This window comes from Bradysia coprophila, unplaced genomic scaffold (assembly GCF_014529535.1).
Source record: "Bradysia coprophila strain Holo2 unplaced genomic scaffold, BU_Bcop_v1 contig_70, whole genome shotgun sequence".
In the NCBI taxonomy this organism is placed as follows: Eukaryota; Metazoa; Arthropoda; class Insecta; order Diptera; family Sciaridae; genus Bradysia; species Bradysia coprophila.
The window spans coordinates 4,936,967-4,959,829 of NW_023503941.1; the positions used below are offsets into that span (position 1 = coordinate 4,936,967).

A 22,863-nucleotide genomic window follows, 5' to 3' on the forward strand; every position below is an offset into this window, starting at 1 on the left:
CTTTATCAAATAATTTATGAAAATCGAGCGACTCAATGGCGTAATGGTTAGCACGTTTGCTTTCCAATATTCGATTGAGTTGTCAGTGTCGAGCCTCAACCAGGCCAGAAAAAAAATCAGTTGTCAGACTTGTACACAAATACACATTTGGTTGAATCGATTCATAAAAAATCTGGTATGGTTGTGTGTGTAGAACTGTCACACGGCTTACCGGTCAAGACATTGTTGGGAGCTGCCGGTATTCTACTCCTACTGCGCTTTAGTGGGTTTTAGCACTGCTATAGGTACTAAGGCGCAATATTAAAAAATCCTTCAGAGTGTAACATACTTAGTAAGGGCGTATCGAATTTTTAAAATTTTAAGGGCCGCGATAGCCTGTGTGCGGAAAACGTAGATCATTGAAAACTAATTCCAGGCATATGGTTGATGGATCCGAAGGTGCCCGGGAAGAAGTCCCCCCGGACGATTTTAACTTTCAAATGGTCATAACTCGGAAAGTTGAGAGTATTTCTGAAAACAATGTTCTAGCAGGATGTAGAGCGTTAAAAACTCTACAAAACTGCCAAAGAAACCGATGGTCCAAAAGGTGTGTCTGTCGAGGTTTTCTAACATCGAAAGTTCGACATTTTCGTTTTTGACTTTTATTTCCTGAGAGACAAATTATTAAGTTTAGCTTTTGGCATGAGGTTGTAGAGGAGGTCGAGTACTACCAGTACACTAGGCATTGTCCCGGTCGGCGATCCATCCGAAACCACTTTTTTAACATTTTCTACTGTACTACTGTTCGTGGGTCAAATAACTAATTAAAACGATTATTTGTTGTTTTTCTCACAAATTTCACTTTCTCAGATTTTGTAGTACAAAATGTGCTACACCGAATTCTTAAATATTTTGTAAAAGAGTTCAGCTACTGTTATGGAATATTATGTGCACTTACTGGCCAAGGTTACCGCGACTCAGCAACACCGGTTACAGTGTCTGCACTGGCTTCGTGGGTGACGTGGGTACACTTAAAAAGTCCATTCAAAAATGTTGAAAACGTGGTTTCGGATGGATCGCCAACCGGGACAATGCCTAGTGTACTGGTAGTACTCGACCTCCTCTACAACCTCATGCCAAAAGCTAAACTTAATAATTTGTCTCTCAGGAAATAAAAGTCAAAAACGAAAATGTCGAACTTTCGATGTTAGAAAACCTCGACAGACACACCTTTTGGACCATCGGTTTCTTTGGCAGTTTTGTAGTTTCAAAAATACTCTTAACTTTCCGAGTTATGACCATTTGAAAGTTAAAGTCGTCCGGGGGGACTTCTTCCCGGGCACCTTCGGATCCATCAACCATATGCCTGGACTTAGTTTAAAATGATCTACGTTTTCCGCACACAGGCTATCGCGACCCTTAAAATTCTCAAAATTCGATACGCCCTAATACTTAGAAGGCGTGGTTCGGAATTCACGTTAAGCATGTGGTCCCTAGTGTTAGGTCATTACAATACCATGTCAAAGTACCTTCACTAGCTATAGCAGCAAATGGTAGCCGAATCTGTCATTTAAAATGTGTCCTCCCGGCTGAACAATAACCATACGCTATTATTATTATTATTATGAAAATCGAAGTAGTGGACCTTTTATATACGATACGTCCGTCTAATCAAGTTTAAAAAAGGGAAAATGAAAATAGCCGCAGTTCCATTCATATGGATTACGAAGTATCAGAATGGATTACGAATGAAACGCAGGTGGCGGTGGCCGAAATTTGGTATTCCATTCAAATTGAAAAACATCGTTCCGCCACCTCTTCGAATTGATGTGGAGGAAACAAAGAACTGGCCAGAGTTCGAGTGCAAATATGTGTTCAATGCAAGTAGGGAAAGTTTGTTTACTGTCTGTCCCATTAATTAGATACTTATCAAAGTGACGAAAAGGCGGATGATGCCATTTCTATGATTTTCTTAGACGGAGAGTTCGAAGCCGAATTCTGATCGATGATTCCCTGTGACGGTGGAAGCAGCAGTTGCAACAGAACGTGATGTACCAGCCTCACTTATTTCTGTTACGTCTTCATGATCCTCGTGCGGATTCAATAAAGAGTTTTTGAATGCAACTAATTTCTTCAAAATATCATATTCTGCGCCAGTCATCGTTGACAAGTTATTTATTTGTGTCGTCACTGCAAAAACAGGTTGGAGCTGTGGTATTGTGCAGTATGCGCTCAATGTAGGATTAGATTGGTGGTAGTGCTATTTTGTCCATAAAAACAAGCAGACTGTGAAACAAGTTCAACTTAATGAGCCTATCGGCAAAACATTGGTGTGAGAACCTCTCGGCGATTGTGTGTTGATTTCATTAATTACCTCATGCATTGTTATTGGTGGAAGAAGTATAGGCGCCATTGGGATAGATTTTTGTACAAATCTCGGTGTTATTTTGCCTTCGTCCGAGCTCCTAATGGAGTAGAATGCCCAAACATTGATGAAGAGGTATGAGATGGCTTATCACACAGCACAGCATAGAAAATATTCGGAGACTGATGAAATCACAGTAGACACTGAGTTTCTTTATAAAGATAGATGACTTGTTTGCGTTGTATGAGTTAAAACATACAATACAAGCAATTCTAAGCGGTAGCTCTTATCAGTAAAGCCTCCAAATTTGACACTTATCAATTCAGTGTTCGTATTAATATCAGTGTTGTGATGAACGTAATTTTTGGGAGGAATGAATGTGAAGTTGTAAACACACAAAATATTGTTTCGTTAAAAAACTTAGAAAAAAGCAGTTTTTGGAATTAAAAAAAAATTTTGGTCATTAGAAAATTCAAAAACCCAATTTTTCGGCCTACTTGGAGACTTGGAGTCTCACTCATAGGCCCACGGCTACGTTCAGATGTGAAAATTATTTTTTTTTTAGCTAGCCTGGACCAAGACCTTTCAAACGAACCCAATTTTAGTTAATTCGAGAGAAAATTGCATTTTTGGTAGCGATTTATGTGAGGCTAGTACGCGCTACTCGCAAGCACAGAACAAGACGAAGAAAAATTAAATTTCAACTTAGATCAATGGACGAAAATCTCACAGGAAATAATGTCTGCTTTAATATAAATCCCAGCATTGGTGTAGCTCATTTCACCTTGAGTCACCTCGTTGCACCACGCGTCACCGTAGAACCACGCGTCACCGTTGCACCACGCGTCGCCGTTGTACCACGCGTCACCGTTGCACCACGCGTCGCCGTTGTACCACGCGTCATCTCGATACACCATGGCCTCCAATGAATTAGCGGATCAGGCCGCTGAAATATGTTCAACAAAGTTTTTCGACTTTCATGCAAATTAAACTTGTACAGTAGCCTCTGACTGTACAAGTTTAATTTCATTTACTTCATAGATATGCTACAATTTGCTTCAGTCGGTTTTCAGCTGGTCAACTCATACAAAAACGTTGCCTCTTACGTGTCACCACGGATTTTTTCATCAAATTTGCTTCAGCTGATCCACTGCTACACCCTGAACCAAGACCTGAATTAGTAGTCGGGGAGTAGTACAAACATTCAAACAAATAAAATTAGTAACCGTAGCATAGATTTCCAATGGAATTTTAGTACATCTTTTTGACGTAAATCTTCGGAGGAAATTATTTTTCTAAATAGTTAACGACGTAATAGTTATGTTGTGTTACAGGTATTGTAATGTTGATTTTTTCAGCACTAGTCTATACTAGTGCTGAAAAAATCAACATTAAAATACGTGTAACACATCATGCTTTGTGCCAACCGAGAATTGAAATAGACAAGAGCACAAAAAATCATAATTTTCATTGTAAACAATCACTCTACAAATTTGATCGATCACATTGCTTTGCATTTTCTCAAACGAATGCTGTAACAACTCATACAAATTCCATATCAACACTGCTTTGAGTGTTGTAATATCACATCAAACGGGTGCTGAAATAAGTCACTTTACAACACTAAAATGAGTGCTGAAAAGAGTCGTATTTCAATTCTCGGTGGCACAAAAGCTGTTGTCACACATTGAGTGTTTAAAGGTTTTTGAAGTTTATACTTTTCATGTTTTCCCGCATCTCCCACAAATAAAATCGCTAGCTGTACCTGCAAACCTCCTCACTCGTCATTAGGCAGCATCAACTCCAATCTATAATTGCCGTTATAGACACACATTCTTATTTGTTAATTCGTATTATCCAACGCAAAAGTGCTTCCAGTGCCAGCTGCCAAATAGAGTACTATTTTGTATGACAAATTTTTCCAGATTTTTTTACAGCGCAAAAATTTGTTTTAGTACTCTATTTTGAGTACCAATCATGCTTGAAGTGCGTTGCTATTTCGAATGAATTGATTGCAAAATTACCCTATACTTGCAGCACCGTGCAAAAATGATCAAATTGAATTCTGACGAAAGAAAAACTTAGTTTCATCGATCTCATCCGAAGATATTGAAAAATTCCGTAAGCAGTCAGCTATACTACCTCACTTACCTTGGACCTATTTAACTCACCCCGATGATAACATGTATTGTCGCAATAATTTCTCCACAGTTCAAATTCCATCTGTTCATTCTTCGCACACACAACCATATTATCTGACTTGATGAGATGCATACAAATACCAATCACTACATTAAGTTAGGTGTGTAAATTGTCAGCGAAAGGATTCATATTCGCAAACATAAATGACAAAATATTGTTAATTTCATTACAATTTGCAAGTGAGTCATGTGCACCAACAAAGTTTTATTGCTGTAAGCTGTGCTAATTGATTTTTCAGTTTTTTCCGCATTTTTCTTTGCTGTTCGTCTAACACTTTACAAACTACACAACTATGTTTATCTACATACAAGAACTAATGATGGGTGTATTCAACAGCCATCCAATGAGTCTCTTTGACTGTCATAGCTTGTAGTTTTTGTTTCATCTTTGTTTTATGGAAAAAGAAGAACCGAGTTGAAAAGGTCCCAAAAGGTACATAACTTGTCAGTAACAAACCGACCTCAGACAATTAACGTAGCAACCCAGTGGTGAAGTTCTAGAGAAAATTTTAATTTCCAAAAAATTAACAAAAATCAGCAATACAACAAAATGGCAAACCAAACGTGTACCGAAACTGAACCGATTCCAAGCGTAGACCGACACGGCCATCTCATCTGTGAACCGGGTGCAACCATAACCGATAGATATCGAATTGTGAGAAAACTGGGCAAAGGCTCCTTCAGCCGGGTGGTGGAAGTCACCGACACCAAAACGGAGTCAACAGTTGCATTGAAAGTGAGCAGAAATAAGTCAAGTTGCAGGAAGGCGGCAAAGAGAGAAATCATGTTTTTGGGTTATATTGCACGACGCGATCCGGACGACACCAGCCTATGTGCCAAAATGCGAGATGCATTTTTATGGCACGGACACTACTGCATTACATTCGACATACTTGGATCCGATGTGTACCATTTCCTCGAACTCAACGAATTCGTACCGTTCCCGATGGATCAAGTGCGGCACATGGCCTACCAGCTGTGCCATGCAGTGAACTTTTTACATCAACAAGGGATCATACACACCGACCTGAAGACGGACAATATTCTGTTTGTGGATTCGAGCTACACGAAGGAGTATCATCCGGAGAAGAAGATGAATATTCGGTCGGTTAACCGAACGGACATTCGTTTGATCGATTTGGGCTGTGCTGAAGATGACGAATTACCTCAGTCATACACCATCAGTAATCGGTGTTATCGTGCACCTGAAGTCGTGCTGAAAAATAATTGGAGCCATCCAGTCGATGTGTGGTCAATCGGTTGCATTCTTTACGAATTACACACCGGAAACCTGCTATTCAATACAGACGATGACGATTTGGAACATTTGGCGATAATGGAAAGAATTCTGGGTGAATTTCCTGTAGCCGGCGAGCATAAGTACTTTCCGAATGGTAAGTTAAACTTCGATTGGACTCAGCGACCGTTAGAGGTACATTGTCATCAACCGTTGCGGACTTCAATAAAGGCGGAAATCGATGACGACTTAATCGACTTGATGGAGAAAATGTTGGCCTACGAACCGGCGAAGAGAATTACATTGAAGGAGGCATTGACGCATCCATTCTTTGACAAATTGCCAGCGTCTCAACGACTAACGGTTTGATCTTTGTGTAAAAAATATTTCTGTTTTAAATGTATTAACGAACGCAGTTTTAATGCTACTTAATTTATTGTAAATAAAATTTTTGAATTGTAAACTGATTGTGTTCTTCATTGTTACGCTTTATGCAATTTTATGTTCTCAACATTTGATACCATAAAATCTTGTGGTGTGCTGAGAAATAGAAATATTGAAAACTCACACATTTCTGACACATTTATAAAACATTCATGCTACCACATACAGTCGTTACTGTCTGACTAAACATTCAACTACTTACGCGAAAATATTCGCCACAACAACACTAAATGCCGAATTTATCTGTTATATAGTCTCTTAATTTCAAGAACCGTAACTTTCAGTATTGAAATTCTAGATTTGCATTGAGATGTCGTCGTAAAACCTTTAAAAAAACCAACTAGCAGCAGGTCATACTTTGTTACTTAACATAAGAGGTAACAGATTTTGTGCAAACTGTTGCTGTTTATAGTAGACTAGGTGTTTCAACATTACAAGAGTTGCCGATCCCTCGAGTGTTATATCTTATCAACAATTACTACCACTCGAAAGTTGCATCCCCAAGGATTGCCACTTTATAAGAGAATCAGAAACATTGGGCAAAACGTAGGTCAGTGCATCCACAAGAGTAGCTGATGTTTGAGGACTAGGATCCCCTAAGCCCTTAACAATCTCTTGAGTTTGCATGGTAAACCTTCTTCGCGCGCTACGATTTTCTAACAGATATAACATTGTAGCTTTGTAGCATGAATGTTGCCACCTAGTGGTCAATGATCTCATCCAAAAAATTTGGAGCAAAAATCAACAGGAACACAATGCATTAAATTAAATGTCGCTTGAGTACACAAATGAAGATGTGAAGGAAAATAAAATATTTTGCAGCTGTATACGATGCGACATAAGTCATCGTAAGTTAGATTGAAATTTCATTGGATTTTATTCAAGTCAAAAGATTCAACATCATGTCTCCGATATCTCAGGAACTATTGAACCGATTTTGAATAACTTTTTTCCCTGAAAGGTAGCTCGACACTACTTTTCAGTGAAGTTTAGCAAAATCGGTTCAGTAGTTCCTGAGGTATGGGAGATTTGGCGTTTAGTGATGTTGCCCCCCGATTTATCGGCTTTGCCCTTAGGCGAAGTAAATTTGCTTTCGTTTGCTCATCGGGATATATCGTCCCCTCTTCCACATTAGTGAGATGAGTGGCTGAATTATCTTTTTGACGTGTTCAATATGGTGATTGAAGGACAACTTCTCATCAAGCACTAAGCCACGGTATTTGTAAGTTCTTACTCGTTACACAGTCTCATTGCTAAGTTTGATGTTGCTTTTCCAAAAGTCATGTAGCACGTCTTGCAAATTGAGAATTAAGACAGAGTCATTTGTGGAGGGCTAAAATTCCAATTCTTCGGCTGTATCGAATGCACAGAAGAATGCTGTATCGTCAGCGTATAGAATAATTTTTTCCAGCCGTCTAAGAGTTACCATGTGAGTGACGTAAATAATAAAATGAATTCGTCGCTTCATTATCATTTGATGGCCCTGGTCTGCTTGTTGCAGCAATTATCTGAACTGGATGCACTCGATGAACTGGTTCTTTCAAAGTGAACTGGAATCCAAAATTGAACAATCTAGTACTTCCATCATTTTACTACATTTTACTATTGTTCATTGTTCATTTTGAAATTTAAAAACAGAATGTGCCAAAAATCTACTGTCAGAATAGGGCTTGATAGAGGAACAAAATAACAACATCTAGCCAAAAGGTTTCGTGGGCGCAGAAAATGCCACCACCCACACTTATCATTATTTGGCACAACGCACTTCAAGCATGAGTGGTACTCTGAATAGAGTACTGAACCTGGACAGTTAATAAAATAATTTTTGGCTCTGTAAAATTTATTTTAAAAAAATCCATACAAAATCGTGCTCTATCTGACAGCTGTCACTCGAAGCACTTATGCTTGAAGTGTACGTTGTGTCGCACCAAGAAACTTTTTTTCCACAGCCTCATACTTTTGATAATAGTTTGAAAGTAACCTTGATGTAGACCGAGCAGAGCTAGGCAGCTCCTTTATCAAATAAAATTCTAAGTTTCGCACTTTATGAAAATCGAGCGACTCAATGGCGTAATGGTTAGCACGTTTGCTTTCCAATATTCGATTGAGTTGTCAGTGTCGAGCCTCAACCAGGCCAGAAAAAAAAAACAGTTGTCAGACTTGTACACAAAATACACATCTGGTTGAATCGATTCATAAAAAATCTGGTATGGTTGTGTGTGTAGAACTGTCACACGGCTTACCGGTCAAGACATTGTTGGGAGCTGCCGGTATTCTTCTCCTACTGCGCTTTAGTGGATTTTAGCACTGCTATAGGTACTAAGGCGCAATATTAAAAAATCCTTCAGAGTGTAACATACTTAGTAAGGGCGTATCGAATTTTTAGAATTTTAAGGGCCGCGATAGCCTGTGTGCGGAAAACGTAGATCATTGAAAACTAATTCCAGGCATATGGTTGATGGATCCGAAGGTGCCCGGGAAGAAGTCCCCCCGGACGACTTTAACTTTCAAATGGTCATAACTCGGAAAGTTGAGAGTATTTCTGAAAACAATGTTCTAGCAGGATGTAGAGCGTTTAAAACTCTACAAAACTGCCAAAGAAACCGATGGTCCAAAAGGTATGTCTGTCGAGGTTTTCTAACATCGAAAGTTCGACATTTTCGTTTTTGACTTTTATTTCCTGAGAGACAAATTATTAAGTTTAGCTTTTGGCATGAGGTTGTAGAGGAGGTCGAGTACTACCAGTACACTAGGCATTGTCCCGGTCGGCGATCCATCCGAAACCACTTTCTGCGCCAGTCATCGTTGACAAGTTATTGATTTGTGTCGTCACTGCAAAAACAGGTTGGAGCTGTGGTATTGTGCAGTATGCGCTCAATGTAGGATTAGATTGGTGGTAGTGCTATTTTGTCCATAAAAACAAGCAGACTGTGGAACAAGTTCAACTTAATGAGCCTATCGGCAAAACATTGGTGTGAGAACCTCTCGGCGATTGTGTGTTGATTTCATTAATTACCTTATGGATTGTTGTTGGTGGAAGAAGTATAGGCGCCATTGGGATAGATTTTTGTACAAATCTCGGTGTTATTTTGCCTTCGTCCGAGCTCCTAATGGAGTAGAATGCCCAAACATTGATGAAGAGGTATGAGATGGCTTATCACACAGCACAGCATAGAAAATATTCGGAGACTGATGAAATCACAGTAGACACTGAGTTTCTTTATAAAGATAGATGACTTGTTTGCGTTGTATGAGTTAAAACATACAATACAAGCAATTCTAAGCGGTAGCTCTGATCAGTAAAGCCTCCAAATTTGACACTTATCAATTCAGTGTTCGTATTAATATCAGTGTTGTGATGAACGTAATTTTTGGGAGGAATGAATGTGAAGTTGTAAACACACACAAAATATTGTTTCGTTAAAAGACTTAGAAAAAAGCAGTTTTTGGAATTAAAAAAATTTTTTGGTCATTAGAAAATTCAAAAACCCAATTTTTCGGCCTACTTGGAGACTTGGAGCCTCACTCATAGGCCCACGGCTACGTTCAGATGTGAAAATTATTTTTTTTTTTAGCTAGCCTGGACCAAGACCTTTCAAACGAACCCAATTTTAGTTAATTCGAGAGAAAATTGCATTTTTGGTAGCGATTTATGTGAGGCTAGTACGCGCTACTCGCAAGCACAGAACAAGACGAAGAAAAATTAAATTTCAACTTAGATCAATGGACGAAAATCTCACAGGAAATAATGTCTGCTTTAATATAAATCCCAACATTGGTGCAGCTCATTTCACCTTGAGTCATCTCGTTGCACCACGCGTCACCGTTGCACTACGAGTCACCGTTGCACCACTCGTCGCCGATGTACCACGCGTCATCTCGATACACCATGGCCTCCAATGAATTAGCGGATCAGGCCGCTGAAATATGTTCAACAAAGTTTTTCGACTTTCATTCAAATTAAACTTGTACAGTAGCCTCTGACTGTACAAGTTTAATTTCATTTACTTCATAGATATGCTACAATTTGCTTCAGTCGGTTTTCAGCTGGTCAACTCATACAAAAACGTTGCCTCTTACGTGTCACCACGGATTTTTTCATCAAATTTGCTTCAGCTGATCCACTGCTACACCCTGAACCAAGATCTGAATTAGTAGTCGGGGAGTAGTACAAACATTCAAACAAATAAAATTAGTAACCGTAGCATAGATTTCCAATGGAATTTTAGTACATCTTTTTGACGTAAATCTTCAGAGGAAATTATTTTTGTAAATAGTTAACGACGTAATAGTTATGTTGTGTTACAGGTATTGTAATGTTGATTTATTCAGCACTAGTCTAGACTAGTGCTGAAAAAATCAACATTAAAATACGTGTAACACATCATGCTTTGTGCCAACCGAGAATTGAAATAGACAAGAGCACAAAAAATCATAATTTTCATTGTAAACAATCACTCTACAAATTTGATCGATCACATTGCTTTGCATTTTCTCAAACGAATGCTGTAACAACTCATACAAATTCCATATCAACACTGCTTTGAGTGTTGTAATATCACATCAAACGGGTGCTGAAATAAGTCACTTTACAACACTAAAATGAGTGCTGAAAAGAGTCGTATTTCAATTCTCGGTGGCACAAAAGCTGTTGTCACACATTGAGTGTTTAAAGGTTTTTGAAGTTTATACTTTTCCTGTTTTCCCGCATCTACCACAAATAAAATCGCTAGCTGTACCTGCAAACCTCCTCACTCGTCATTAGGCAGCATCAACTCCAATCTATAATTACCGTTATAGACACACATTCTTATTTGTTAATTCGTATTATCCAACGCAAAAGTGCTTCCAGTGCTTCCAGAGTACTAATTTGGATGACAAATTTTTCCAGATTTTTTTACAGCGCAAAAATTTGTTTTAGTACTCTATTTGGAGTACCACTCATGCTTGAAGTGCGTTGCTATTTCGAATGAATTGATTGCAAAATTACCCTATACTTGCAGCACCCTGCAAAAATGATCAAATTGAATTCTGACGAAAGAAAAACTTAGTTTCATCGATCTCATCCGAAGATATTGAAAAATTCCGTAATTCCGTAACTATTTAACTTACCCCGTTGATAACATATTTTGTCCCAATAATTTCTCCACAGTTCAAATTCCATCTGTTCATTCTTCGCACACACAACCATATTATCTGACTTGATGAGATGCATACAAAGACCAATCACTACATTAAGTTAGGTGTGTAAATTGTCAACGAAAGGATTTATGCAAACATAAATGACAAAATGTTGTTACTTTCATTACAATTTGCAAGTGAGTCATGTGCACCAACAAAGTTTTATTGCTGTAAGCTGTGCTAATTGATTTTTCAGTTTTTTCCGCATTTTTCTTTGCTGTTCGTCTAACGCTTTACGAACTATGCAATTATGTTTATCTACATACAAGAACTAATGATGGGTGTATTCAACAGCCATCCAATGAGTCTCTTTGACTGTCATAGCTTGTAGTTTTTGTTTCATCTTTGTTTTATGGAAAAAGAAGAACCGAGTTGAAAAGGTCCCAAAAGGTACATAACTTGTCAGTAACAAACCGACCTCAGACAATTAACGTAGCATCCCAGTGGTGAAGTTCTAGAGAAAATTTTAATTTGCAAAAAATTAACAAAAATCAGCAACACAACACAATGTCAAACCAAACGTGTACCGAAACTGAACCGATTCCAAGCGTAGACCGACACGGCCATCTCATCTGTGAACCGGGTGCAACCATAACCGATAGATATCGAATTGTGAGAAAACTGGGCAAAGGCTCCTTCAGCTGGGTGGTGGAAGTCACCGACACCAAAACGGAGTCAACAGTTGCATTGAAAGTGAGCAGAAATAAGTCAAGTTGCAGGAAGGCGGCAAAGAGAGAAATCATGTTTTTGGGGTATATTGCACGACGCGATCCGGACGACACCAGCCTATGTGCCAAAATGCGAGATGCATTTTTATGGCACGGACACTACTGCATTACATTCGACATACTTGGATCCGATGTCTACCATTTCCTCGAACTCAACGAATTCGTACCGTTCCCGATGGATCAAGTCAGGCACATGGCCTACCAGCTGTGCCATGCAGTGAACTTTTTACATCAACAAGGGATCATACACACCGACCTGAAGACGGACAATATTCTGTTTGTGGATTCGAGCTACACGAAGGAGTATCATCCGGAGAAGAAAATGAATATTCGGTCGGTTAACCGAACGGACATTCGTTTGATCGATTTGGGCTGTGCTGAAGATGACGAATTACCTCAGTCATACACCATCAGTAATCGGTGTTATCGTGCACCTGAAGTCGTGCTGAAAAATAATTGGAGCCATCCAGTCGATGTGTGGTCAATCGGTTGCATTCTTTACGAATTACACACCGGAAACCTGCTATTCAATACAGACGATGACGATTTGGAACATTTGGCGATAATGGAAAGAATTCTGGGTGAATTTCCTGTAGCCGGCGAGCATAAATACTTTCCGAATGGTAAGTTAAACTTCGATTGGACTCAGCGACCGTTAGAGGTACATTGTCATCAACCGTTGCGGACTTCAATAAAGGCGGAAATCGATGACGACTTAATTGACTTGATGGAGAAAATGTTGGCCTACGAACCGGCGAAGAGAATTACATTGAAGGAGGCATTGACGCATCCATTCTTTGACAAATTGCCAGCGTCTCAACGAAAAACGGTTTGATCTTTGTGTAAAAAATATTTCTGTTTTAAATGTATTAACGAACGCAGTTTTAATGCTACTTAATTTATTGTAAATAAAATTTTTGAATTGTAAACGGATTGTGTTCTTCATTGTTACGCATTATGCAATTTTATGTTCTCAACACTTGATACCATAAAATCTTGTGGTGTGCTGAGAAACAGAAATATTGAAATCTCACACATTTCTGACACATTTATAAAACATTCATGCTACCACATACAGTCGTTACTGTCTGACTAAACATTCAACTACTTACGCGAAAATATTCGCCACAACAACACTAAATGCCATATTTATCTGTTATGGAGTCTCTTCAGTATGGCGGTAAGATTTATGATTGAAGTTCTAGATTTGCATTGAGATGTCGTCGTAAAACCTTTAAAAAAACCAACTAGCAGTAGGTCATACTTTGTTACTTAACGTAAGAGGTAACAGATTTTGTGCAAACTGTTGCTGTTTATAGTAGACTAGGTGTTTCAACATTACAAGAGTTGCCGATCCCTCGAGTGTTATATCTTATCAACAATTACTACCACTCGAAAGTTGCATCCCCAAGGATTGCCACTTTATAAGAGAATCAGAAACATTGGGCAAAACGTAGGTCAGTGCATCCACAAGAGTAGCTGATGTTTGAGGACTAGGATCCCCTAAGCCCTTAACAATCTCTTGAGTTTGCATGGTAAACCTTCTTCGCGTGCTACGATTTTCTAACAGATATAACATTGTAACTTTGTAGCATGAATGTTGCCACCAAGTGGTCAATGATCTCATCCAAAAAATCATCCAACACAATGCATTAAATTAAATGTCGCTTGAGTACACAAATGAAGACGTGAAGGAAAATAAAACGTTTTGCAGCTGTATACGATGAGACATAAGTCATCGTAAGTTAGATTGAAATTTGATTGGATTTTATTCAAGTCAAAAGATTCAACATCATGTCTCCGATATCTCAGGAACTATTGAACCGATTTTGAATAACTTTTTTCCCTGAAAGGTAGCTCGACACGACTTTTCAGTGAAGTTTAGCAAAATCGGTTCAGTAGTTCCTGAGGTATGGGAGATTTGGCGTTTAGTGATGTTGCCCCCCGATTTATCGGCTTTGCCCTTAGGCGAAGTAAATTTGCTTTCGTTTACTCAGCGGGATATATCGTCCCCTCTTCCACATTAGGGAGATGAAAGGTTGAATTATCTTTTTGACGTGTTCAATATGGTGATTGAAGGACAACTTCTCATCAAGCACTAAGCCACGGTATTTGTAAGTTCTTACTCGTTACACAGTCTCATTGCTAAGTTTGATGTTGCTTTTCCAAAAGTCATGTAGCACGTCTTGCAAATTGAGAATTAAGACAGAGTCATTTGTGGAGGGCTAAAATTCCAATTCTTCGGCTGTATCGAATGCACAGAAGAATGCTGTATCGTCAGCGTATTGAATCATTTTTTCCAGCCATCTAAGAGTTACCATGTCAGTGACGTAAATAATAAAATGAATTCGTCGCTTCATTATCATTTGATGGCCCTGGTCTGCTTGTTGCAGCAATTATCTGAACTGGATGCACTCGATGAACTGGTTCTTTCAAAGTGAACTGGAATCCAAAATTGAACAATCTAGTACTTCCATCATTTTACTATTGTTCATTGTTCATTTTGAAATTTAAAAACAGAATGTGCCAAAAATCTACTGTCAGAATAGGGCTTGATAGAGGAACAAAATAACAACATCTAGCCAAAAGGTTTCGTGGGCGCAGAAAATGCCACCACCCACACTTATCATTATTTGGCACAACGCACTTCAAGCATGAGTGGTACTCTGAATAGAGTACTGAACCTGGACAGTTAATCAAATAATTTTTGGCTCTGTAAAATGTATTTAAAAAAAAATCCATACAAAATCGTACTCTGTCTGGCAGCTGTCACTCGAAGCACTTATGCTTGAAGTGTACGTTGTGTCGCACCAAGAATTTTTTTTCCACAGCCTCATACTTTTGATAATAGTTTGAAAGTAACCTTGATGTAGACCGAGCAGAGCTAGGCAGCTCCTTTATCAAATAATTTATGAAAATCGAGCAACTCAATGGCGTAATGGTTAGCACGTTTGCTTTCCAATATTCGATTGAGTTGTCAGTGTCGAGCCTCAACCAGGCCAGAAAAAAAATCAGTTGTCAGACTTGTACACAAATACACATCTGGTTGAATCGATTCATAAAAAATCTGGTATGGTTGTGTGTGTTTTAGCACTGCTATAGGTACTAAGGCGCAATATTAAAAAATCCTTCCGAGTGTAACATACTTAGTAAGGGCGTATCGAATTTTTAGAATTTTAAGGGCCGCGATAGCCTGTGTGCGGAAAACGTAGATCATTGAAAACTAATTCCAGGCATATGCTTGATGGATCCGAAGGTGCCCGGGAAGAAGTCCCCCCGGACGACTTTAACTTTCAAATGGTCATAACTCGGAAAGTTGAGAGTATTTCTGAAAACAATGTTCTAGCAGGATGTAGAGCGTTAAAAACTCTACAAAACTGCCAAAGAAACCGATGGTCCAAAAGGTGTGTCTGTCGAGGTTTTCTAACATCGAAAGTTCGACATTTTCGTTTTTGACTTTTATTTCCTGAGACAAATTATTAAGTTTAGCTTTTGGCATGAGGTTGTAGAGGAGGTCGAGTACTACCAGTACACTAGGCATTGTCCCGGTCGGCGATCCATCCGAAACCACTTTTTCAACATTTTCTACTGTACTACTGTTCGTGGGTCAAATAACTAATTAAAACGATTATTTGTTGTTTTTCTCACAAATTTCACTTTCTCAGATTTTGTAGTACAAAATGTGCTACACCGAATTCTTAAATATTTTGTAAAAGAGTTCAGCTACTGTTATGGAATATTATGTGCACTTACTGGCCAAGGTTACCTCGACTCAGCAACACCGGTTACAGTGTCTGCACTGGCTTCGTGGGCGACGTGGGTACACTTAAAAAGTCCATTCAAAAATGTTGAAAACGTGGTTTCGGATGGATCGCCAACCGGGACAATGCCTAGTGTACTGGTAGTACTCGACCTCCTCTACAACCTCATGCCAAAAGCTAAACTTAATAATTTGTCTCTCAGGAAATAAAAGTCAAAAACGAAAATGTCGAACTTTCGATGTTAGAAAACCTCGACAGACACACCTTTTGGACCATCGGTTTCTTTGGCAGTTTTGTAGTTTCAAAAATACTCTTAACTTTCCGAGTTATGACCATTTGAAAGTTAAAGTCGTCCGGGGGGACTTCTTCCCGGGCACCTTCGGATCCATCAACCATATGCCTGGACTTAGTTTAAAATGATCTACGTTTTCCGCACACAGGCTATCGCGACCCTTAAAATTCTCAAAATTCGATACGCCCTAATACTTAGAAGGCGTGGTTCGGAATTCACGTTAAGCATGTGGTCCCTAGTGTTAGGTCATTACAATACCATGTAAAAGTACCTTCACTAGCTATAGCAGCAAATGGTAGCCGAATCTGTCATTTAAAATGTGTCCTCCCGGCTGAACAATAACCATACGCTATTATTATTATTATTATGAAAATCGAAGTAGTGGACCTTTTATATACGATACGTCCGTCTAATCAAGTTTAAAAAAGGGAAAATGAAAATAGCCGCAGTTCCATTCATATGGATTACGAAGTATCAGAATGGATTACGAATGAAACGCAGGTGGCGGTGGCCGAAATTTGGTATTCCATTCAAATTGAAAAACATCGTTCCGCCACCTCTTCGAATTGATGTGGAGGAAACAAAGAACTGGCCAGGGTTCGAGTGCAAATATGTGTTCAATGCAAGTAGGGAAAGTTTGTTTACTGTCTGTCCCATTAATTAGATACTTATCAAAGTGACGAAGAGGCGGATGATGCCATTTCTATGATTTTCTTAGACGGAGAGTTCGAAGCCGAATTCTGATCGATGATCCCTGTGACGGTGGAAGCAGCAGTTGCAACAGAACGTGATGTACCAGCCTCAGTTATTTCTGTTACGTCTTCATGATCCTCGTGCGGATTCAATAAAGAGTTTTTGAATGCAACTAATTTCTTCAAAATATCATATTCTGCGCCAGTCATCGTTGACAAGTTATTGATTTGTGTCGTCACTGCAAAAACAGGTTGGAGCTGTGGTATTGTGCAGTAGGCGCTCAATGTAGGATTAGATTGGTGGTAGTGCTATTTTGTCCATAAAAACAAGCAGACTGTGGAACAAGTTCAACTTAATGAGCCTATCGGCAAAACATTGGTGTGAGAACCTCTCGGCGATTGTGTGTTGATTTCATTAATTACCTTATGGATTGTTGTTGGTGGAAGAAGTATAGGCGCCATTGGGATAGATTTTTGTACAAATCTCGGTGTTATTTTGCCTTCGTCCGAGCTCCTAATGGAGTAGAATGCCCAAACATTGATGAAGAGGTATGAGATGGCTTATCACACAGCACAGCATAGAAAATATTCGGAGACTGATGAAATCACAGTAGACACTGAGTTTCTTTATAAAGATAGATGACTTGTTTGCGTTGTATGAGTTAAAACATGCAATACAAGCAATTCTAAGCGGTAGCTCTTATCAGTAAAGCCTCCAAATTTGACACTTATCAATTCAGTGTTCGTATTAATATCAGTGTTGTGATGAACGTAATTTTTGGGAGGAATGAATGTGAAGTTGTAAACACACACAAAATATTGTTTCGTTAAAAGACTTAGAAAAAAGCAGTTTTTGGAATTAAAAAAATTTTTTGGTCATTAGAAAATTCAAAAACCCAATTTTTCGGCCTACTTGGAGACTTGGAGTCTCACTCATAGGCCCACGGCTACGTTCAGATGTGAAAATTATTTTTTTTTTTAGCTAGCCTGGACCAAGACCTTTCAAACGAACCCAATTTTAGTTAATTCGAGAGAAAAAATTGCATTTTTGGTAGCGATTTATGTGAGGCTAGTACGCGCTACTCGCAAGCACAGAACAAGACGAAGAAAAATTAAATTTCAACTTAGATCAATGGACGAAAATCTCACAGGAAATAATATCTGCTTTAATATAAATCCCAACATTGGTGCAGCTCATTTCACCTTGAGTCATCTCGTTGCACCACGCGTCACCGTTGCACCACGAGTCACCGTTGCACCACGCGTCGCCGTTGTACCACGCGTCATCTCGATACACCATGGCCTCCAATGAATTAGCGGATCAGGCCGCTGAAATATGTTCAACAAAGTTTTTCGACTTTCATGCAAATTAAACTTGTACAGTAGCCTCTGACTGTGCAAGTTTAATTTCATTTACTTCATAGATATGCTACAATTTGCTTCAGTCGGTTTTCAGCTGGTCAACTCATACAAAGACGTTGCCTCTTACGTGTCTCCACGGATTTTTTCATCAAATTTGCTTCAGCTGATCCACTGCTTTATTTATTTATTTATTTATTAAATAGGGCGTATGACTAGTTACTCAGTCATACTGCACTTAGGCCGCCTGTGGGCCCATTGTGCTCACCCTTTTGGAAAAATAAATTTATAAAAAGTTGGTGCCGACGTGCACTGCATATGTATTTAGAGCGGAAACTTTCCATACTACACGTATGTAGTTAAGAATATCCCTTCAGTGCACTATTTTGATGTTACCGTATGTTAATGGTGATGTTACCCAAGCAATTATACCTACAAATGTACAAATGCTCGGCATTGGCACCTGTAGTGGGTGTGTAGTAGTAATTACACAAACAAACGATTACGTGGAACGCTTACAAGCGAATATTCCTTCTGGAACTCCAATTGCCATTAACAAAGCTCGACTTGTTCTCTTTTACATAGCTCGACTAGAAATTCGTCGTGTAACAAATCCCGACAAGGCCTGATATGTTCAATTTCTACTTAGCTCGACTAGAGCCGTGAATTTTGTCGTGAGACAGGGCCCGACCAGGGCTTACGTTTTTTTTTTTATTATTATTATTATTACATAGACCGACTAGGGACGTTTGTTACACAAAACCCGACTAGGGTTTCGTTGCATAGCTCGACTAGAACTATTTTTTGTCGTGAGACAAAGCCCGACTTGGGCACGATGTAATTAATCGCTATAGCTCGATTAGAACTATTTCGCCGTGAGACGAAGCCCGACTGGGGCATCGTTTAATTCATTTCATAGCTCGATTAGAACTATTTATTGTCGTGAGACAGCTCACAGTGAATCTAGGTTATAAACCCGAGAGAACAAAAGTCGAAATGAAAACCGCATGACCACAAACAAAAGAACAATGAACTTCTTTGTACGCACCACTTTTATACAAAAGCAAACGAACATGATACATGAATACTTGTATAAAATCACAGCAAAAAAATAGACAAGCACAGGAAAACAAATCTAAATGGACTAATTATATTGTTGAATTACAATTATTGAATTACAAATTCACAAAATCAAAATTTTGTAGCGCAATGCAAGACGAAAACGCATTTTAGAGAGCGACGTAAAAACACGTCCGTTCTCCATGCTGTCTCTACTCGATACTGCTTTACCCTGAACCAAGACCTGAATTAGTAGTCGGGGAATAGTACAAACAATCAAACAAATAAAATTAGTAACCGTAGCATAGATTTCCAATGGAATTTTAGTACATCTTTTTGACGTAAATCTTCAGAGGAAATTATTTTTGTAAATAGTTAACGACGTAATAGTTATGTTGTGTTACAAGTATTGTAATGTTGATTTTTTCAGCACTAGTCTAGACTAGTGCTGAAAAAATCAACATTAAAATACGTGTAACACATCATGCTTTGTGCCAACCGAGAATTGAAATAGACAAGAGCACAAAAAATCATAATTTTCATTGTAAACAATCACTCTACAAATTTGATCGATCACATTGCTTTGCATTTTCTCATTGAATGCTGTAACAACTCATACAAATTCCATATCAACACTGGTTTGAGTGTTATAATATCACATCAAACGGGTGCTGAAATAAGTCACTTTACAACACTAAAATGAGTGCTGAAAAGAGTCGTATTTCAATTCTCGGTGGCACAAAAGCTGTTGTCACACTTTGAGTGTTTAAAGGTTTTTGAAGTTTATACTTTTCCTGTTTTCCCGCATCTACCACAAATAAAATCGCTAGCTGTACCTGCAAACCTCCTCACTCGTCATTAGGCAGCATCAACTCCAATCTATAATTACCGTTATAGACACACATTCTTATTTGTTAATTCGTATTATCCAACGCAAAAGTGCTTCCAGTGCCAGCTGCCAAATAGAGTACTATTTTGTATGACAAATTTTTCCAGATCTTTTTACAGCGCAAAAATTTGTTTTAGTACTCTATTTGGAGTACCACTCATGCTTGAAGTGCGTTGCTATTTCGAGTGAATTGATTGCAAAATTACCCTATACTTGCAGCACCCTGCAAAAATGATCAAATTGAATTCTGACGAAAGAAAAACTTAGTTTCATCGATCTCATCCGAAGATATTGAAAAATTCCAAAATAAGTTAGGTGTGTAAATTGTCAGCGAAAGGATTCATATTCGCAAACATAAATGACAAAATGTTGTTAATTTCATTACAATTTGCAAGTGAGTCATGTGCACCAACAAAGTTTTATTGCTATAAGCTGTGCTAATTGATTTTTCAGTTTTTTCCGCATTTTTCTTTGCTGTTCGTCTAACACTTAACAAACTACACAATTATGTTTATCTACATACAAGAACTAATGATGGGTGTATTCAACAGCCATCCAATGAGTCTCTTTGACTGTCATAGCTTGTAGTTTTTGTTTCATCTTTGTTTTATGGAAAAAGAAGAACCGAGTTGAAAAGGTCCCAAAAGGTACATAACTTGTCAGTAACAAACCGACCTCAGACAATTAACGTAGCATTTTTAGCAACCCAGTGGTGAAGTTCTAGAGCAAATTTTAATTTCCAAAAAATTAACAAAAATCAGCAACACAACAAAATGTCAAACCAAACGTGTACCGAAACTGAACCGATGCCAAGCGTAGACCGACATGGCCATCTCATCTGTGAACCGGGTGCAACCATAACTGATAGATATCGAATTGTGAGAAAACTGGGCAAAGGCTCCTTCAGCCGGGTGGTGGAAGTCACGGACACCAAAACGGAGTCGACAGTTGCATTGAAAGTGAGCAGAAATAAGTCAAGTTGCAGGAAGGCGGCAAAGAGAGAAATCATGTTTTTGGGTTATATTGCACGACGCGATCCGGACGACACCAGCCTATGTGCCAAAATGCGAGATGCATTTTTATGGCACGGACACTACTGCATTACATTCGACATACTTGGATGCGATGTGTACCATTTCCTCGAACTCAACGAATTCGTACCGTTCCCGATGGATCAAGTCCGGCACATGGCCTACCAGCTGTGCCATGCAGTGAACTTTTTACATCAACAAGGGATCATACACACCGACCTGAAGACGGACAATATTCTGTTTGTGGATTCGAGCTACACGAAGGAGTATCATCCGGAGAAGAAAATGAATATTCGGTCGGTTAACCGAACTGATATTCGTTTAATCGATTTGGGCTGTGCTGAAGATGACGAATTACCTCAGTCATACACCATCAGTAATCGGTGTTATCGTGCACCTGAAGTCGTGCTGAAAAATAATTGGAGCCATCCAGTCGATGTGTGGTCAATCGGTTGCATTCTTTACGAATTACACACCGGAAACCTGCTATTCAATTCAGACGATGACGATTTGGAACATTTGGCGATAATGGAAAGAATTCTGGGTGAATTTCCTGTAGCCGGCGAGCATAAATACTTTCCGAATGGTAAGTTAAACTTCGATTGGACTCAGCGACCGTTAGAGGTACATTGTCATCAACCGTTGCGGACTTCAATAAAGGCGGAAATCGATGACGACTTAATCGACTTGATGGAGAAAATGTTGGCCTACGAACCGGCGAAGAGAATTACATTGAAAGAGGCATTGACGCATCCGTTCTTTGACAAATTGCCAGCGTCTCAACGACTAACGGTTTGATCTTTGTGTAAAAAATATTTCTGTTTTAAATGTATTAACGAACGCAGTTTTAATGCTACTTAATTTATTGTAAATAAAATTTTTGAATTGTAAACGGATTGTGTTCTTCATTGTTACGCTTTATGCAATTTTATGTTCTCAACATTTGATACCATAAAATCTTGTGGTGTGCTGAGAAATAGAAATATTGAAATCTCACACATTTCTGACACATTTATAAAACATACATGCTACCACATACAGTCGTTACTGTCTGACTAAACATTCAACTACTTACGCGAAAATATTCGCCACAACAACACTAAATGCCGAATTTATCTGTTATGTAGTCTCTTAATTTCAAGAAGCGTAACTTTCAGTATTGAAATTCTAGATTTGCATTGAGATGTCGTCGTAAAACCTTTAAAAAAACCAACTAGCAGCAGGTCATACTTTGTTACTTAACATAAGAGGTAACAGATTTTGTGCAAACTGTTGCTGTTTATAGTAGACTAGGTGTTTCAACATTACAAGAGTTGCCGATCCCTCGAGTGTTATATCTTCTCAACAATTACTACCACTCGAAAGTTGCATCCCCAAGGATTGCCACTTTATAAGAGAATCAGAAACATTGGGCAAAACGTATGTCAGTGCATCCACAAGAGTAGCTGATGTTTGAGGACTAGGATCCCCTAAGCCCTTAACAATCTCTTGAGTTTGCATGGTAAACCTTCTTCGCGCGCTACGATTTTCTAACAGATATAACATTGTAGCTTTGTAGCATGAATGTTGCCACCAAGTGGTCAATGATCTCACCCAAAAAATTTGGAGCAAAAATCAACAGGAACACAATGCATTAAATTAAATG

At 38.8% G+C, this 22,863-nt stretch overlaps 3 protein-coding genes and 1 long non-coding RNA gene across 4 annotated transcripts; 3 read left to right on the forward strand and 1 right to left on the reverse strand.

Moving 5' to 3' along the window:
- Positions 1-1,807, reverse strand: LOC119083855. The gene is made up of 4 exons (XR_005088959.1): positions 1,432-1,807; positions 1,070-1,074; positions 556-559; positions 1-327 (listed from the first exon to the last, which is right to left on the reverse strand). It is a non-coding gene; the product is annotated as an uncharacterized LOC119083855 (long non-coding RNA).
- A 3,288-nt stretch (positions 1,808-5,095) lies between these two features.
- Positions 5,096-6,151, forward strand: LOC119083931 (serine/threonine-protein kinase Doa-like). The gene has a single exon (XM_037193746.1). It carries the CDS (start codon positions 5,096-5,098, stop codon positions 6,149-6,151), a length of 1,056 nt encoding a protein of 351 aa, XP_037049641.1.
- Positions 6,152-11,914: 5,763 nt separating this feature from the next.
- LOC119083932 (serine/threonine-protein kinase Doa-like) lies at positions 11,915-12,970 on the forward strand. The gene has a single exon (XM_037193747.1). It carries the CDS (start codon positions 11,915-11,917, stop codon positions 12,968-12,970), a length of 1,056 nt encoding a protein of 351 aa, XP_037049642.1.
- Positions 12,971-21,194: 8,224 nt separating this feature from the next.
- Positions 21,195-22,016, forward strand: LOC119083933 (dual specificity protein kinase CLK2-like). The gene has a single exon (XM_037193748.1). The coding sequence runs from the start codon at positions 21,195-21,197 to the stop codon at positions 22,014-22,016; it is 822 nt and encodes a 273-aa protein (XP_037049643.1).
- Positions 22,017-22,863: the final 847 nt, after the last annotated feature.

Excerpts from the sequence above, each read along its gene's own strand:
- LOC119083933 (XM_037193748.1), top strand. The coding sequence starts at position 21,195 with ATGTTTTTGGGTTATATTGCACGACGCGATCCGGACGACACCAGCCTA.
- LOC119083931 (XM_037193746.1), top strand. The coding sequence starts at position 5,096 with ATGGCAAACCAAACGTGTACCGAAACTGAACCGATTCCAAGCGTAGAC.
- LOC119083932 (XM_037193747.1), top strand. The coding sequence starts at position 11,915 with ATGTCAAACCAAACGTGTACCGAAACTGAACCGATTCCAAGCGTAGAC.